Source organism: Mobula hypostoma, chromosome 6 (genome assembly GCF_963921235.1).
Source record: "Mobula hypostoma chromosome 6, sMobHyp1.1, whole genome shotgun sequence".
Lineage (NCBI taxonomy): Eukaryota > Metazoa > Chordata > Chondrichthyes > Myliobatiformes > Myliobatidae > Mobula > Mobula hypostoma.
Genome location: NC_086102.1, coordinates 20065996 through 20086175, shown reverse-complemented (window position 1 = coordinate 20086175; position 20180 = coordinate 20065996). Strand labels below are relative to the sequence as shown.

General features: G+C 40.6%; 1 protein-coding gene across 2 annotated transcripts in view; it reads left to right on the top strand.

Annotated features, from left to right (window-relative positions):
* The window catches only part of hlcs (holocarboxylase synthetase (biotin-(proprionyl-CoA-carboxylase (ATP-hydrolysing)) ligase)), a 254168-nt gene that overhangs the window by 114427 nt on the left and 119561 nt on the right, over window positions 1-20180 (top strand). For both annotated transcript variants that reach the window (XM_063050341.1, XM_063050340.1), the window contains 2 exons: window positions 3970-4152; window positions 19118-19389. In XM_063050341.1, the coding sequence (XP_062906411.1) occupies window positions 3970-4152; window positions 19118-19389 (455 nt within the window). The remainder of the gene's footprint in view (window positions 1-3969; window positions 4153-19117; window positions 19390-20180) is intronic.

Here is a 20180-nt window from a genome sequence, read left to right as displayed (position 1 = left end):
TGGCAAGATTAAGGAACTTTGGTTAACAAGAGATATTGAAGGTATGACCAGGAAGGAAAAGGATAAGCAACTGGGATTGAATGAGCCTCTTGGAATATAAAAAAAATGAGAATTTACCAGAGAAATTAGGAGGGCAAATAGATTTTGAAATAGATTTGTTGATTAGAACAAATGAGTTCCAGACAAGTCAAAATTTGGGCTCGCCGTGGCCCAGTAGAGAGTACGACAGTGTCAAAGACTTCACATTTTTGAAGATGTTTAACTATGTGTCTTGTGATATAGACACTATAGAAGTTTTTAAGTGGATGGAAAATATTTCAGTGTTATTTAAAGGGAATTATTCCTGCTATGATATTGATATTTGCCAGCCAACCACGCAACCATAGAATCAACATCAATAAAATGTCCATGAAAGACACAGGAGATTGTGGATGCTAGAATCTGGAGCAACACACAATCTGCTGGAGGAAAACAGTAGGTTAGGCAGCATCCGTGGGAGAAAACAAACTATCGACATTTCAGGTCAAAACCCTGCATCAGGACTTGTCCACGGAAGCTTTCTGCATACAAGTTGGCCACTGTGTTTCCTATATCACAAGATGGCAACAAATGCATTACATTGCTGTAAAATGTTTTGCAACTCAAATGCACTTAAGTTGACAAAAAAACATTGAAGATTAGAGTCACTGACCAGTAGAACTACCACACTATGACTATTTATTTTCCCATATGCACTAATCTCATTTGCCCCTCTTTAACTTCGTAGTCTATGCCTTTCCTATTTACTTGCATGTCTCCTAAAAAAGTTATTTAAACTCCAAAACCTCCTCTGGCAGCAAGTTCCAGATACAACTACTGTGTTTAAAAAAAAAAAGACTTTCTTCTCAAACCCTCTTTGGAATTCCTTCTTCTCACTTTAAACTTGTGTGTTAGTTTTCTTTAATGTGCCCACACCATGTGGAAAGAACTCTGACCATGCACAGTATCTATACCTCTTTATAATTTCATATATTTCTATCAGTTCACACCACAGCCTCCTTTGATCCAGGAAAAAACAAACTCAGCCTATCCAATCTCTCCCTGTAATTAAAGCCCTCCAACCCAGGCAACATGCTAGTGAATCTACTCCCACTTTGGTAAATACAACACCACCTTCCTATAGTTTGATGACCAGAACTGCACACAAGACTCCAAGTCCAGTCTAACTCACGTTTTGTAAGGTTGCAACATAATATCCCACCTATTATATTCTCTAGCCCAAGCCTTTGAAGGCAAGCATGGCATATGCCTTCATCATCATCTGATCTACCTGTATTTCCACTTTCAGGGAATCAAGGACTTAAACCCTAAGATTGCCAGATCATCAATGTTCCTCAGTGCCCTACCACTTACTTTATACACGTCCTACCCAATTTTACTTTCTAAACTGTATCTCCTCTCCCTTGTCAGGATTAAATTCCATCTGCCAATACAACACCCAACTTACCACCTGATCTGCATCTAGTAGTCTCAAGACAATCATTGACACCAACCACAATTTAAAAGTCATCTGTAGCTTACTGATCATTCCTCCTATATTCACGTCAAAGTTATTAATATATATCACAAGCAACAAAGGTCCAGTATAGATCCCTGTGGCGCGCCTCTAGTTACAGACTTCAGAACAAAGAAACATCCTGCAGCAACTATCCTCTGCCATCTTGGATCCCATGTAGTTCAACCTTCTGGACCAATCTACCATGAGGGAACATCAATCTCCCTAAAAACTATCAAACTAATGAGTTCCCCCCATAAAAAACAAAATTAACTATCATAAACATGAAAAAGTCTGCAGATATTGGAAATCCAAAGCAATACACACAAAATGCCGGAGGAACTGAGCAGGTCAGGCAGCATTTGTGGAAATGAACAGGCAACGTTTCAGGCTGAAACCATTCTTCAGGACTGAAAAGGAAGAGGGAAGATGCCAGAATGAAAAGGTGGCGTAGGGCAGGGGAGGATAGCTAGAAGGTGATAGGTGAAGCCAGCTAAGTTGGAAAGATAAAGAGCTGGAGAAGAAGGAATCTGATAGGAGAGGAAAGTGGATCACAGGAGAAAGGGAAGGAAGTGGGGACTGGGGGGTGGGGAGGGAGGGGGGTAGTGATAGGTAGGTGAGAAGAGGTAATATTGACTACCCCAATCAGCCTCTGACTTTCTAAATGTACATTAATCCTATCCTATAGGATTTTCGCCAATAATTTTCCTACCATTGAGGCTCACCAGCCTGCAAGTTACGTGGCTTATCTCCGCATTTCTTAAATAAAAGAACATTAACCATCCTCCAGTCTTCCAGTATGTCATCTATGACCAATGAGGAACAAAAATCTGTGTCAGGGCCCCAGCTGTGTCCTCCCTTTCTTCCCATAGCAACTGGGATAGATCATACCCGGTCCTGGAGATCTATAAACTCTTATGTGACACTGTCACATCCAACATGGTTCTCTACAACCTTTAATATTGATCTGCTCCACATTATCCTCACAGTCTTCCTTGAACTTCTATGTCTTTCTACATAGTGAGAAGTATTCATTTAAGACCAAGCCTCCATCACCTGGTTCTACATTCCTTTGGTCCCCAAGGAGACCCACATTTTTGCTGTCTAACCTTTTGTTCCTGGCAGATTTATAGAATGGCTTTGGATTGTTCATAAATTTACTTGTCAAGAAATATTTTCCATCCACTTAAAAACTTCTATAGTGTCTATATCACAAGACACATAGTTAAACATCTTCAAAAATGTGAAGTCTTTGACACTGTTGTACTCTACTGGGCCATGGCGAGCCCAAATTTTGACTTGTCTGGAACTCATTTGTTCTAATCAACAAATCTATTTCAAAATCTAACCCAATCAGAAAAAAGAGGCAAAGACCAGAGGAGAGCTAAAGAGCTATTACTACATCACCTTTGCATTGTTACTTTATAAAACCATAAGACTATATGGGCTTGTTAGAGTAATTTTATTTATTAGTAAAAATGGTAGCTGAGTGAGATGCTTCTGGGACTGCAGAATGAATCTGCTTCTCTTGGCTGGGAATGACGGTGCCATTACCCATCTATAGAACACTGGGAGTCAGGTCTGCAAACTTTGGGCACAACTGATTCTCCTCAGGTTTGGGTTGACTACTGGCTTTGCCAGCATCGCTGCTAGGGCTGGGGGCATAGGGCTATTGGTGATCAGGAAGCAACTGTGAAGAGCATGAATGTGGCAGTTATGGGTAAGGAAGCCTCGCTTGGAAGAGAGTGGACGCTTGAGAATCCAGGCAGCGAGAGTAAGGAAGTGGGATTGCTGTGGAGGACAAGGTAATTGAGAGAAAAATGGGGTAGGGGTGGGGAGAGGACTAGAGGTAAAATGGTTGACTTAACGGGCTGAAGCTGAAGTGGAGGGGGGGAGGAGAACAGGGCCTGGAGAGCTGAGGGAGGAAGTTGTAGAAAAAGGTGTGGAGGTAGAAATACATGGGTGGGAATGAAGGAGGAAGAGGGTCAGACTGGAAAGTGGTGATGGAGTCGGTGTAGCTCAGATCAAGTGTGTGTGCATATGCAGGCAAGCATCCGTGTCTTTGGTCATCTTAATCCACGTCGCCATTGCACTGAGATCACATAATAACAGCTGCCCCATGTGAAAAGAATTCCCAGGTAGATACCTTATACTCCTCAGAACTGGAATGGAAACAAATTCTTGTCTCCGTGAAAGTGCTTAGGAAGAATAAAGTACTATAGGTGTATTGTTTGTTCCTGCAGCTGCAGACAGTGTGTAGTTTGAGGAGACCAATGTGGAGAGAAATTAGAGATGGTGCGGGAAAGTGTTAAATCAAAGGCAAATATCCTCCTTGAGCAAATTTAGTATCAATATATAATGCTTGACAGAGATCTCCAAGCTTTTATTTCCTGAAAATTTATATATATATTTCTTTTGTTGTAATACCAATACAGGTTCACCTTGAAATCCCCCCTGAGTCAACTGAGATCCATATGGAAGAGGATTTCAGAACACTTAAACAGAGCAATGCACTACGATATGAAGTGCTGACGGAAATCCTGAAGCATTTACAACTTAGTTGTGGACTTTCTGAAATGCCATCTTTGACACCAGTGTATCTGTTGACCAAGAAAAAGGTAAAGATATAATTTCAATGCTACAAAAGCTCTTGACTTTTTCTTGGGGTAGAAAGCTACAAAAACTTCACTGATAATTGTATCAAGACATTTTGGTTTGAACTTTTTGATTGTTTGTGGAGTAAAAGTTATTTTGGCTATTTTCTGTTTTAAAATTGCAGAATATCTACTCTTAAAGATATCTTTGCAGCTAGTTGACCATGATTGTGAATATATATTCTTCCAGAACATTATCAATTGTTAACCAGCGCAGATTGCTGGAATGCTGCACTGTATACCATCTAATTCCCTTTCGGACAGTAAATGTGGCTTAATCACTTTCAGCAAATCTAAATCTTGTAAATATATTGCCTTCTCCACAGTGGCAATGGAAACAATCTAGTGTTAATTATTTTGATTTTTTTCCCCCGACCTACCCTAAATTTTCTCATCTTCTGTGCAAGGAACCAGATTTTTTTTTAAAAGGACTTCTTCAGATATGAACTTTAAGAGAATACATTTTCTAACCTAAGCTGTAGTAAAGCTTAATCTTTCAAATGTTGAACTGTGATCAACTTTACACTCAACAAATATTTCTGATTACATTGTTTCCTTAATATATTTAATTTAAAAATTTCAGCAATTCACAGCAATGAACGGTTTGCAGCTGATTACTCTAGATTGACTTGATGCAGAAGGATTAAGGTTAAATAAAATATCACTAAATTATATTTGACATTAATGCCTTATGTAATGCTCATGAAGAAAAATGTAAGGAAGAGTACGCATTTACTTTTGCACATTCCTATTACGCATGCTGAGTTCCAGGTAAATAAATCACTTGTACCTACCTCTCTGTTACTATTTTCGCAATGAGACTGTTTGGTATTGAATATTCCACAAGGAGGCACTGTATGGCTAAAAATGTCATATCAGTTACCTGAATGTGTGTGACTGTCTTTTATAGAATTCTATGGAATGTATACAGCCATTAACTCTATGAAATCAGACAATTTTCTTCTGGCAAACCAACTTTATTTCTTTAATATATAGATTTATTGCATTAGTTAACAGTAAAATCCTAGTCAGAGGCTAAAAGCTAAATGATAGCCACAGTAATTCCTACTGCAACTGTAGTAGTGCATTGCATTAATTTAGATATTAAGAATGTCTACTGGTTTGGATTTAAAGTTGTATCTTTGTGACCTAAGCTGAAAGAATGTCCGAGCAGGAGTCCTTTCCATTTTTTTGATTAAAATTAGAGCAACATGACTGGGGACAGACAGAGCAGACAGTGTATCCTGTGAGTGGGATGTTTGAGTTCTGTATATGGATGGATATATTGATTTTATTTTGAGTCAACATTACAAATAGGTAATGACAGTAGCGCAGTGGTTAGCGCAACATTATTATAGCCTGAGGCGTTCCGGACTTAAATTCTGGCGCCATCTGTAAGGAGCTCGTACGCTCTCCCCATTAATGGCAAGGGTTTCCTCTGGGTGCTCCAGTTTCCTCCCACAGTGGAAAGACGTACTGTTTAGTAGGCTAATTGGTCAATGTAAATTGTCCTGGGATTAGGCTAGTGTTAGATAGATGGGCTGCTGGGTGGTGTGGCTCATTGGGCCAGAAGTGCCTTATCCGTGCTGTTTCCCTAAATGAAAATAAATAATAAATTACTTTTGTCTTGGATTGAAATGCTTCTATTTTGCCCTTGTACCTTGTTATCTATTTTCTTACCTATTCCTTAATGCCGCATAACAGTTTGCAACTTGTGTTTGAAGTCAAACAAAATAGATGGATATTTGTAAATGAGAATAAAAAGATATATTTAAAAACATGTTAGTTTGTGATAATTGCCCATGTTTCCTTCTGAAAATGAGGCAAAATAGATTTCCTTCCTATCCTGTTAGCAGCAAAAAGGCAGATTTTTGCAGGTAATCTTAATATAGGGTGGGAAATGATCTGTAAAAGTAAAAGGGTGCATTAGGAGGGTTTTTGTTAAGATGTTGTAGAAATTTCCCAAATGCAGCATAATTGGGTATTTTCTTTGCTTTGACATTTGCCCTGGCTACAATATAACTGCACTGTGAAGCAACAATGAGGTTCTTTCCTCCTTTTCTCTGCTCCTTAAAACTAGTCTGAAGAATGGCCATTATTCTGAGACCTCAGCCCTCTAAACTCTTCATGATGCTGCCTAACTTATTGAATACTTGTAGTGTTTTCTATACTTATTTCATATTTCTTGATTTTTGTGTTACAGTTGCCACTAGTCTTCTGTAACCAAGACTAGAAATAGATCAAGCAGAGAGCTTTAGAAAGATGGGTCAACCAGAATTAGATTTACTGCGGATGAATGCCCTTTTTGAAGATCAAGTTCAAGTTTGACCATACATGTACACAACCAAATGAAACAATGTTTCCCGAGGTCATGATGTACCCACAAAACATATCACACACACTGCATAAGACAAAATCTTACCACAAATAAGTTATAATTTAAAATGCATGTAGTGTACAGCAGAGGTACACAGTATGGTAGACAGTTTGCTGCCCTAGTGGCGAGAGCCAGAAGGAAGAAGCTATTAATCCAGATTGGCAGTCCTAGTCCTGATGCTCCTGTACCTCATTTCTGGCGGTAGTAGGTCAAAGAGATTGTGGGGTGGGTGGTAGGGATCCTCAATAATGCTTCAGGCCCTTCGTGTACAATACTCCCAGTAAATATCACAAATAGGGGGAGGGAGACCCTGATGATCCTCTCAGCAGTTTTTACTGTCCTCTAGGTTCTTGCAGTCCAATGCCTTGCAGCTTCTGTAGCACACAATGATGCAGATAGACAGGAAATTGTCAATAGTGCTCCTGCAGAAAGTTGTTAGAATGGGAGTGGGGAACATCCCCATTCCTATCAACTTGACCAGCTGCTCAAATCTTGGGCTATCCCTGAGAAATGATGTCCAATTATTTCTCTATGCATAGCACATCTTGCAGGTCCCTTTTAGAAAACTGCATGGTGATAAAATAATCCCAGATGCTTTTGTTCTTGTTAGTTTAAAGGTAATTTTTTTCACTAGCACTTAGCATAAGTTTATATGCCTGTATATTTAATGACCTTGTTTTGGTTAGCTGAATTAGCAGAAATCCAAAACTGTTGCCCTCAAAGTTGTGATTTGACATGTATTCTGGAAAATCTTCCTGAAAGTGTTGTTATTTTACCTGCTACCGCTGCTGTTTTAGAAGAATTATTTTGGTAAGCAGTTTAAGATGATTTCAGTTAATAAGAATTTGTGGTGGCATCCGTTAGTCTCGCGAGACCATGGATCTGTGCCTGGAAAGTCTTGCAAGTGTCTTCTCCAGGGCGCAGGCTTGGGCAAGGTTGTAAGGAAGACTGGCAGTTGCCCATGCTGCAAGTCTCCCCTCTCCACAACACCGATGTTGTCCAAGGGAAGGGCAACGGCTGATGCAGCTTGGCACCAGTGTCGTCGTAAGAGTTGCCAGAACGAGGTTGAAGGCAACGTCGGACTGCCTTAGGGACTCCAGCTCCGGATTTGTCCTTGGGGTTTACTCCCAAAGCCGTTCCCATGAGTGGGTATGGCCGCAAGGCAGTGGAGGTTTGAAATCAGATTTTCCCCCTCTTAAATGGACTGCCTGCCCAGGCTGACGAGCTCCATCTACCTGAAGCTCTGGTTTTAAGGCGCCAGGACCCGCCTTCACCCCTTCTCCTGTCAGTAGAAACAGTTCTGCCAGGCTTAGAGGCTAAGCTACCGAGAATGCCAGGAATTGGACTTGGTTGTCAGGGGCTATTTGAGGTGCATGCTGTGAGGAGCACTTTTAGGTGGTGGGAGCTTGTCCCCACTACCACTCCTCGGCTTGACAACCTTGGAACCTAATAAGAATTATCAAATGCTTAAAATAACCAGATACATGGCTTGAGTGGTGGATGAGTTGCACTGCAAGGCAAAATGGATTTCTTTATTTTATTTAGAGATACAGCACAGTAACAGGCCGTTTTGGCCCAATGAGCCCACGTCGCCCTTTTAGAGAGGAATGGCTAACAGGTGGCAGCGAGCGGGAATAAAGGGGGCCTTTTCTGGTTGGCTGTCAGTGACTAGTGGTGTTCCACAGGGGTTAGTATTGGAACTGCTACCTTTCACATTGTTTGTCAATGATTTAGATAGTAGAATTGATGGCTTTGTGGCGGGTAGGTAGAGCTGAGGAAGCAATGTGATTGCAGCAAGGCTTAGACAAATTGAAAGAACGGGCACAAAAAAGTGGCAGATGGAATGCAGTGTTGGGAAATGTACGACAGTGCATTTTGGTAAAAGGAACAATAGTCTAAGTGGGGAGAAGGTTTAAACATCGGAAGTGCAGAGAGACTTGAGAGTCACTCCCAGAAGGTAAGTTTACAGGTTGAGTCTGTGGTGAAGAAGGCAAATGCAACATTGGCACTTATTTCAAGGGGAGGGAATAAAATATAAAAACATGGAGATAATACTGAAGTTTTATAAGACATTAGTCAAACAGCACTTGGAATATTGTCATTTATTAACCCGTACATCTCTGGAATCCAGGAGGAAACTCACACAGTCCGGGGAGAACATACAAACAGCTTGCAGATATTGGTGTAAATTGAACTGGGGTTGCTGCCACTGTAATAGCATTGTGCTGATTGCTCTATTCCCGTGTTGCCCCACCTGCTTTGTGGTTTACACTGAGTTACAAAGTGACCTGACTTGTTGAAGGAGCACACCCATCTAAGGAGGTTTATTTCTGCGTGTCTCCGGTCTACACTATGTTGTTCTCTAGGAACATGTTGCAGGAGATAAATTGGTGCATGCAAATCTCAAGAAAATTCTATTTTTGTTTGTTTTGTGTTGTAGGGGGCAGATGGTTTCTGAAACTGGATGGCAGAGTCCTTAGATATTCTTATGAATAAAACAAGACATTAAAATATTGAAAGACCTAGATAGAGTGGAGTGGAGAGAATGCTTCCTATATTGGGGGAGTCTTGGACCAGAGGACACAGCCTCAGAATAGAAGGACATCCCTTTAGAACAGAGATGGGCAGGGATTTCTTTAGCTAAAGGGTGGTGAATCAATGGAATTCATTGCCACGGATGTCTGTGGAGGCTGAGTCATTGGATATATTTAAAGTGAAGGTTGGTAGGTTCTTGATTAATAGTGCATCAAAAGTTACAGGGAGAAGGCAGGAGGAATGCGGTTGGTAGGCACAATAAATCATCCATGATGGAATGTTAGAGCAGACTCCATGAGCTGAATGGCCTATTTTGCTCCTATGTCATGTATTATATGATCTATTTTATGAGACACTTTGCTTCTACAGATGCTTCTGCATAGGGATACATCTGCTATTAAAAATTTTAGAAGGATCAGTGTAGATTGAGTAGAGCAACTGATTTCTTGGATTAAAATTAACAGAAATGAAATCAAAAAAAATTTTAGGGCAATCGCTCCTTCATCTGGACCAATATCTAGTGCTGATGCCAGTCCTCTGAGCACATTAACAGAGTGTCAAAAGAACAGGAGGAAGAAGCCTCTGTGTGTGCTGTGTTGTCCTTGCGTTTGATCTAAGCACCTTAGTATTCAAATGCTGTCGATGACTAATAAGACACTGTTGACAACTAATAAGACATTGTTTTTAATTAGCATTGAAAATCCAAGAATTTCAATTAATGTGCAACATATGTGAGATAGTGAGAGCTTACTTTGAATTGGGAAAGTACATAAAATAAATGATTAGCCTCATTTGTCACAAATACATCGAAACATACAGTGAAATGTGTCGTTTTGCGTCATATCAAATCAGCAAGGATTGCGCTGGGCAGCCCAAGTGTCATCGTGCTTCCGGTGTCAACACTGCACGTCCACAACTCACTAACCCTAACTGCTTGTCTTTGGAATGTGGGAGGAAACCGGAGTACCTGGAGGATTTTGGTGCTGTTACAGGGAGTACGTACAAACTTACCAAAAGTGGTGGGAATCGAACCCTGATCTTACAGCTGGCACTGTAAAAGTGTTCTGCTAACCACTACGCTCCTTGGCTGCCCACAGGACGAAGAATAGAGAACGCATAAATATTTGTGTTTTATTTCCGCATTTATTCCAATCTAAGATCATTCTTAAAGCCTATGATTATTAGTGAAGCAGTCTTAAAGGTCAGTGTTATTTTGGAGGAGATATGGCAGCAAAGTCACAAAGCAGCAGTAGGATAAAGAGTAGATGATCTGTTTTAATGATGTTGGTTAGGGGATACAAATTGGACAGGACAAGGAGAGAACTGTCTTACTGTTCTTTGAAAAGTACTGTGGGAATACCACTAGGGCAGATATGGCTTTATGTTAATATATCATTCTGTTCTGAGGGGGTTGGGGGTCTGTGTGTGTGTCAGACATAGTGAGCGGGTGGGAAAAGGGCTTATTTTGCTGCTGTTGTTGCTGCCTGTGTTGCGGTATGTCGTTATGTTGAGCGTCGCAGGCATGCTGTGTTGTTGCTGGAATGCGTGATGACGCTTCAAAGTTCAGAGTAAGTTCATTATCAAAGTGCATATAGGTCACCATAAACTACCCTGAGATTCATTTTCTTGCAGGCATTCACAGTAAATACAAAGAAACACAATAGAATCAATAAAAAATGCATGCGACAGAGATGGACACGGAACCATTGTGCAAAAGACAAGCAGCTGTGCAAATAGAAAAAAAGAAAAAAAAACTTAGTAAACATCGAGAACATGCATTGTAGAGTCCTTAAAGTGAGCCCATGGGGGTGGAATGAGTTCAGTGTTGGGGTGGGTGAAGTTGAGTGGAGTTATCGGCTCTGGTTAAAGAGCTTGATTGTTGAGGGGTAGTAACTGTTCCTGAACCTGGTGAAGTGGAACCGGAGGGTCCTGTATCACCATCTTGATGGCAGTAGTGAGAAGAGAGCATGGCCTCGATGGTAGGGATCCATGATGATGGATGCAGCTTTCCTGTGACAGTGCTCCATGTAGATGTGCTTGATGGTGGAGAGGGGTTTTACCCATGATGGACTGGACTGTATCTACTACCTTTTTGTAGGCTTTTCCATTCGAGAGCTTTGATGTTTCCACACCAGACTGTGATGCAACCAGTCAGTATACTCTCCACCGGGAGATCTGTGGAAGTTTGTTAAAGTTTTAGGTGGCGTGCTCAACCTTTACAATCTTGCAAGAGAGTAGAGACACTGCTGTACTTTATTTGCAGGCTATCCCCAGCACATGTGTGTGTGTTAATGCAGACGAGACATTTCGGTATGTTTCGATGTACATGTGATAAATAAATAATTTTGAATCTGATACAATCAACATTCACTCAAATTGTCAGCCTGGTTTATGTTACGTGTTCTCAAGTATGCCCGGAAACCATGTCATTCTGATAAAAAGCAGAGTGTCAACGCTGTCACATTTCACTGCCAGATTGTTAATGATTCCTCTATTTAAAAAAAAAAGAAGGCATTTAAACTTTTAAGTATGTAAAGTTGAAGTCAATTGTAGCATATTTGTGTTGCAAATATGGGCCAATGTTACTGATTAATTTCTGTGTTTAACTGTTTGTCGCTGGTGCAATGTATTTCTTCTTGGTCCTTTTTTAAGTCCAATCTGATTTCACCTTTTGTGTATTTTTCACTATATGTGATCAACCTTGTAACTTTAAAAAAAAATAAATAGGTTTAATTTCAATACAGAATATTAATGAAATGATGCAGACGTTGGAAATATTAAACAAAGCTGGACAATATGAAAACAATCAGCAAGTGGAGAAAAAGATAGATTAACATTTTCTGCTCTTGCCGTTTGTCAGAGCTGCTAAATTAGGTTGTTTTCTCTAACTATTCTGCCTGACCAGCTGATTGAATGTAGATGACAACTATGGCAGAGTTTGCAAGGCCATTACTTCCTCCAAAGCAAAACCCCAAACCAAGAATGCTTCACTACCAGATGAGCTCAACACCTTCTATGCTTGCTTTGAAAGGGAGAATAGAATTACAGCTATGAGGATTCCTGTGCTTCCCGTGACCTTGTGATCCCCTGTCTTGGAGGCAGATCTCATGCCCTCTTTCAAGAGGGTGAATCCTCGCAAGGCGACAGGGCCCGGTGGAGCGGCAAGGCCCTGAAAACCTGTGCCAAGCAACTGGCAGGGGTATTCAAAGACATCTGCACTCTCATTGCTACAGTTGGAAGTTTTCTCCTGCTTCAGAAGGGCAACAGTTATACCAGTCAACATACACACAAATGCTGGAGGAACTCAGCACCCCAGGCAGCATCTATATAAAATGTACAATCGCCGTTTCGGGCTGAGACCCTTCAGTGCCCAAGTAGAGAAGGGTGAGCTGCCTTAACAACTACTGTCCAGTAACGCTCATATCTATGGTGATGAAATGCTTTGAGAGGTTGGACGTGGCTAGAAACAAATCTTGCCTCAGCAAGGACCTAGACCCACTGTAATTACCTATTGCCACAATAGGTCAACAGCAGACGTGATCTCAATGGCTCTCCGCTTGGCCTTGGATCCCCTGGACAGTGCAAATACCTATGTTGGGGTGCTGTTTATTAACTATACCTCAGGATTTAACACCATCATTCCTACAGTCCCGATCGAAAAGCTACAGAACCTAGGCCTCCGTACCTCCCTTTGCAACTGGATACCCGACTTCCTAACTGGAAGACCACAATCTGTGTGGATTCGAAATAACTCCTCCACCTTGCTGACAGTTAACTCTGGCACACCACAGGGATGTGTGCTTAATCCACTGCTCTACTCTCTTTACACCCATGACTCTGTGGCTAAGCACAACTCGAGTGCCACCTATAAATTTGCTGATGGTACAGCTGTTGTTGGCAGAATTTTAGATGGTGACAAAGGGGTGTGCAGGAGTGAGATATGCCAGTCCGAATGCTCTCCTGGGTACATTTCAATTACCCGGGTGCCAGTATCTCTGAGGACCTAACCTGGGCGCAATATATTGATGCAGCTATAAAGAAGGCAAAAGAGTGGCTATATATTTCATTCGGAGTTTAGAAGATATGGTTTGTCAATAAAAACACTTGAGAACTTCTACAAATGTACTGAGGAGAGCATTCTGACTGGCTGCATCACCATCTGGTATGGGGGAGGGGGTGGGGTTACTGCCCAAGATTGAAGTAAGTTGCAGAAACTTGTAAAATTAGTCAGCTCCATCATGGGCACTAGCCTCCGTAGTATCCAAGACGTCTTCCAGGAGTGGTGCCTTGGGAAGGCGGCGTCCATCATTAAGGACCCTCACCACTCAGGACATGGCCTCTTCTCATTGTTACTGTCAAGAAGGATGTACAGAAGCCTGAAGGCACACACACAGCAATTCAGAAACAGCTCCTTCCCCTCTGCCATGCAACTTCTAAGTGGACATTGAACCCATGAACATTACCTCACTAGTTTTTTTAATTTCTGTTTTTTCTTTGCACCACTTATTTTAACTTAAATATTTAATAGACGTGTATACAATTACTATAATTCAGTTGTTTTCTCTGTATTTATCATGTATTGCATTGCACTGCTGCGTAAAGTTAATGAATTTCATGACATATGCCGGTGATATTAAACCTGATTCTGATTGTGAACATAAAACAGTACAGTACAGGAACAAGACATTGCTCACAATATCTGTGCTGATCATGATGCCAATTTCTGCCTGCACATGGTCTATATCCTTCCGTTCTTTGCCTCTTACACGTTGCCATTGTGTCTGCTTAGACAATGTCCTCTTGCAGCGTATCCAGGCACCTGCCACTCTCTGCTTATAACAAAGACATGCCCTATCCACCATCTCCTTTAAATACTGTCTAATTAGGTAATATTGCAGTGAACCACTTCTGCACCCGCTTCAAAGCCTCCACATCTGTTCTGTAATGCAGTGCAAACAATGTGGCGTAACCAGCACTTTGTACAGCTGTAACATGACTTCCTTACTTTTACACTCATCACCCAACCGATGGAAGCAGGTATGCCATAACACACAAAATGCTGGAGGAACTCAGCAGGTCGGGCAGCATCCATAGAAAGGAATAAACATTCAATGTTTAAGGCTGAGACTGTTCATTCAGAAAGTATGCCATTACCTTCTTATCCACCTTTTTATGTGTTGTCACTTTTCAAGGAGTTGTGAACGTGCACCCCAAGATCCCTCTGTACATCAGTGCTGCCATTTACTCTGCACTTGTATCTTACATTTGATCTCCCAAAGTGTAAGCAAGGTGTAAGCACTAGTTTGGATGAAACTCCATTGGCCATTCCTTTGCTTATATTCTCAAGCAGTTTGTTTCTTGCTGAACCCTTTGGCAAGCTTTCTCTGTGTCCGCAAATCTGTCAACTTGTATGTCCCTAGTGTTTCTAGCATTATCTGTTTGCCAGCATAGGTTACCTGAAGCAACACACAGAAAATGCTCAAGGAACTCAACAAGTCAGGCAGCATGTATAGAAATGAATAAATAGTTGACGTTTGGGGCTGAGATTAGTTACTTGAATATATTTTACAGATGATCTTTTGGTGAAAGGCAGTGTTCTACAGAGTGTCTTAAAAGGTAGACTTCCATTGAGCACCTTGACAGCTTCCTGAAGTGGTCCCACTTTTTTGACAAAGAAGTATGCTGAGAGAAGAGTAATAGGGGAAAGTTATTACTTTGAAACAGAAGTGCTATTTGATGATATTAAAATTCACTTTCAGTTATTTTGGAGGAGGATTTATAGGAATGATTATAGAGCTTGTCTGCCATTGTTACTGTTAACTTCTCACTTTGTCACAGTCAAACATTTATCTGAGCAACCTTATTTCTTCAAGGATTCTTCTGAATTCTGTAATCTGTTTATTATCTTTTGTTAAAGTGTTATATGGAATCAAGTAATTTTATTAATTGAACTATCAATGATTTCAGTGTTTCTTCTTGGGTCAATTCCATTATACTATCCAATCCATGCAAAGTGCTGGAGGAACTCAGCAGGTCAGGCAGCATCTATGGAAAAGAATAAACAGACGATGTTTTGGGTTGAGACCCTTCACCATGATGGGTTCTGTAGTATCTCCTGCATTTACTACCCAATCAATTTGCTTTTAATTCCTGCATCCATTTGTACTGTTTGTTTCTAACCTTTCTTTGTAATATTGTATTATTTCTGTGATAAATTCTTCAGGAGAAAAAAATTTTGCCTGGCTCTTTTTCCACTCCTCCCATCCAAATTTATAATTTATGTCTCTTAGTATTTAAACACCCCATTACAGCCAGCAAATTACCTGGAACAATTTTTGCCAATTCCTTTCATTTGGTGTATGTATATGCTTGAGAGGTCTGGGCAAGACAAACATTTCAACATTTGGATAAGATATTTGTAATAGTTGCGATGTGTCTGAATTGAAGCTTTCACTTTGTCCTATAAATGTGTTTAATTACATTAATAATTATAGTAATTGGTAAAGAGGAAGAAAGCTATTGCAGTTTGTCTTATTTAACATTACATTTAAAAGAAATTATTTATACAACATTGGGCTCTGTTCAGTCTTGGCCAGCTTAAGAATCATAGCAGTTCTGGAAGGGAAAGCAGTGTTGCAAATCATTATACTATGAGTAGCTTAGATGAATATTCTGACAAACTAGAGTTTTGTTAAGAAATAGAAGTTTTACAATATATAGACATAGTGGGTATTATAACCAAATTGTTAGGTGTACCTCATATTTTAATATGAATCTCTGGAATACAAAAACGTACTGTTCTCGTAAGTTAAAAACTTGTATTCATTCCTTTTTAGGTATGTCAGTAGTTTGAAGGTGACATTTAACCTTTGACCTGGCCACTTTGTCACAATAAACATTTTGCTGATGAGTGTAGGCTGCTTGCAAGATTGCTTCCAGATCATTCATTGTAACTGCAGTAGCTGTAAAAATAGTCTGCTTAGTGTTCCTCTTGGTTCGGAAATTCACTCTATCTGCAGCGTGAACTTGGCCTGTACTGTGGTACGCACTGCAGGTTATCCTTATAGATTACAGGCAGGTTAAATTATTGCAACGTGGTTCTCTTAACCCCCCTCCTTAAGTCATGATAGTAAGTGTCAAAGCTATTCAGTATTTTTCTCGTCTGGTCTTACTCTGGCCAATTCTTACTGCCACTGTGAATAAAAAAGAAACTTCCATATAATTTACATCAAAGTTGCTGGTGAACGCAGCAGGCCAGGCAGCATCTCTAGGAAGAGGTACATTCGACGTTTCAGGTCGAGACCCTTCGTCAGATCCTGACAAAGGGTCTCGGCCTGAAACGTTGACTGTACCTCTTCCTAGAGATGCTGCCTGGCCTGCTGCGTTCACCGGCAACTTTGACGTGTGTTGCTTGAATTTCCAGCATCTGCAGAATTCCTGTTGTTTGTGTTGTTCCATATAATTTATATGGCACACACAGCTGATTTTATTTTTACCTCGCTATATTTGCCTGAGTTGGTTCAGATTCAGGTTAGTCATATGCATCAATCTGCAATGAAATTTCTTTTTGTGTGTGAAACATGACAGAGTAAACAGTGACAGATACAAGGATCATAGGGCAATAGAGACATAAAAACGTACAGCACAGAACCAGTCCCTTTGGCCTACCTAGTCCATGCCGATCCATTTAAACTGCCTACTCCCATTGATCTGCAGTGGGGATGTAGCCCTCCATACCCCTACCATACATGTACTTATCTAAACTTCTCTTAAACATTGAAATTGAGCTCGCATCCACCACTTGTGCCAGTAGCTCGTTCCATACTCTCACAACCCTTTGAGTAAAGAAGTTTCCCCTCCAGTTCCCCTTAAACTTCTCACCTTTCACCCTTAACCCATGACCACTGGTTGTAGTCGCTTCCAACCTCAGTGGAAAAAGCTTGCTTACATTTACCCTATCTATACCCCTCATAATTTTGTGTAGCTGTATCAAATCTCCTCTCTTTTACATTCCAAAGAATAAAATCCTAACCTATTTAGTCTTTCCATACAACATCCCATCTCCTGTCCTCAATACTTTGAAGTCGCGCAAAGCAAATGCTGCAGCAGGGGTTCCCAACATTGTTTTTATGCCATAGACCAATACCATTAAGCAAGGCTGGGAACCCCTGTGCTGAAGTGACGGTAACAGAATAGCATAGAGAGGTAGTAAGAGTCTTAGAACATGGTAACACTGGGAAGGGAATGGTCAAGCCATGATCGTTTCAGAAGCCTAATGGTAGTGGAGAGGAAGGTTTCCTTGAGTCTGGATGTCCATTATTCATTGTATTAGCACATTAGGTTCACAAGGTTTATTCCCGGGATGGCGGGACTGTCATATGTTGAAAGATTGGAGTGACTGGGCTTGTATACTCTGGAATTTAGAAGGCTGAGAGGGGATCTTATTGAAACATATAAGATTATTAAGGGATTGGACACGCTGGAGGCAGGAAGCATGTTCCCGCTGATGGGTGAGTCCAGAACCAGAGGCCACAGTTTAAGAATAGGGGGTAGGCCATTTAGAACTGAGTTGAGGAAAAACTTTTTCACCCAGAGACTGGTGGATATATGGAATGCTGTGCCCTAGAAGGCTGTGGAGGCCAAGTCTCTGGATGCTTTCAAGAAAGAGATGGATAGAGCTCTTAAAGATGTGGAATCAAAGGTTATGGAGATAAGGCAGGAACTGGGTACAGATTGTGGATGATCAGCCATGATCACAGTGAATGGCGGTGCTGGCTCGAAGGGCTGAATGGCCTACCCCTGCACCTATTGTCTATTGTCTATTTAAAAATTAAGGATGTCAAAATGAAACTTCAGTGGATTGTAAATGCCTTGTGCTTCTAGGGTATATTCAACGCTACCTCAGACGAAATAGATTAAATTCTTGATTGTCTTCTGGCTTTTAGTTTCTAAATCAAGTTGTGTTCGGCTTCAAACTAGTGCTAATTTGATAAGGCCCAACATTAGAAAATTGCCATAATATGACATAAATTATCAGCCTTGCTTGAAGCGTGGAGGATGGATGGCCTGGATATAGAACACTTCACTCTAATACGTTAGAGAAAGTTTGCACACTCAGAATCAGGTTTAATATCTTTGGCACACTGTTGTGAAATTTCCTGTTTTGAGTCTGCAGTACAATGTAATATGTTATATGTTATATGTTAAAAATAAAAATAGTCAATCCTTCAAAAAGGCTGCAACCATCATTAAGGGCTTCCATTACCAAGGACATGCCCTCTTCTTATTGCTACCATTAAGGAGGAGGTAGTATAGTAGCCTGGAGCTGGTTGAGTTTGCAACTTTCTGATCCTGTGCAGTGGCCGCCCCATACCAGACTGTGGTGCATCCAGTTTGAATGCTGTCCATGGTGTATCTGTAGAAATTTGCGAGAGTCTTCGGTGACATCAAGTCTTCTCAAACTCCTAATGAAATATAGCCACTGTTATGCTTCTTTGTAATTGGATCAATGTGTTGGGCCCTGGATAGATCTTCAGAGACGTTGATACCCAGGAACTTGAAACTGCTCACCCTTTCAAACTGCTGATCCCTTGATGAGGTCTGGTGTGTGTTCCATTGACTTCCCCTTCCTGAAGTCCACAATCAGTTCCTTGGTCTTTTGAGAATTTTTTTTAGTCTAATTAGAAAGCTTTGTCATACATCCAACTGTGCCATATCCTGGTGCCGTATTCTTTAAAAGAATATGGGCACTTTGGATGGATGAAACCATTTTAACTAGTAAAAACAACAGTAGTTAATAATCTCTAATTTTGTTGGCAATAAATTTCAGAATGGTAGTCCTGAGTAGAATTCTAACAGTGTTATATATTAGTTTGCTGTTGGTTTCAAATTAGGTTAGATTGCTTTCATATGGATTCAATTGCATGGGTACCAGTTTTCTTACAGATTAAAATCAGCTGATCTGGGCAGTTCACTAAATCATAATTTTTTTGAAACTTGTAATTTTTATATTTTCAGGAAATGCAACAAACTTTCCTTAGGTGGCTGTGGCCTAAACTGGATAAAGAAGGTGTACTTAAATCACCGAAGGTATCTTTGAAAGCTGTAACAAACAGGCAACCGGGAATGGAGGCGTCCCCCAGCTGCTTGCCTCTCATTACAGAATCTCATACATTTTCGTCAGAATACTTTGATCCCAAAATCTACTGTGAAAATCTTCAAACACAGCTGTTGGGTCAATTGATATTCTTCAGTGAAGTGATCCCAACTACGATGGATGTCTTTGACGGGTAAGGATACCTTTAAAATGAGTCTAGATTAAAGTCTCGCTTTAATAAACGTCAGCATTTATCGTGAAGAAGCACAGGAATCCGTCTTAACAGTCCTTTCTGTTTCATTTCCACCTCTCACACTGTTTATATATCAATAGTATAATTAATGCCTGTTTGCACGAAAAGTAATTAATGCAACTGTGATGGATGACTAGGACCCTGTGTTTGCTTTTACTGTAGATATGACCACTTTTACATGGTGATGGAATGTCAATTTCTATTTTTACATGGCATTCTGAGACTTTAGTTGCTGTTTTAGAGTTCTCATTCCAGAAATCTGTTTACTTTTCTATGAAACTTGGAGATCAAGGAGTAATTTTATTCACCATATATACACAGTGACAACTTTATTAGGTATCTTCTGTACCTAATAAAGAGACCACTGAGTGTATGTTCATGGCCTCCTGTTGCTCTGGCCCATCCGCTTCAAGGTTTGAAGTGTTGTGCGTTCAGAGATGCTCTTTTGCGCACCACTATTGTAACGCATGATTATTTGAGTTACTGTCATCTTCCTGACAGCTTGAACCAGTCTGACCTTTCATTAGCAAGGAATTTTCATTCACAGAACTGCTAGTCACTAGGTGTTTTCATCACTCCTCCCCCACCCACCTGGCTTCACCAATCACTTTCTAGCTTGTCGTCCTCCTCCTCCCCGCCACCTTTTTATTCTGACATCTTCTCCCTTCCTTTCCAGCCCTTATGAAGGGCCTTGACCCAAAATGTTGACTGTTCATTCATTTCCAAAGATA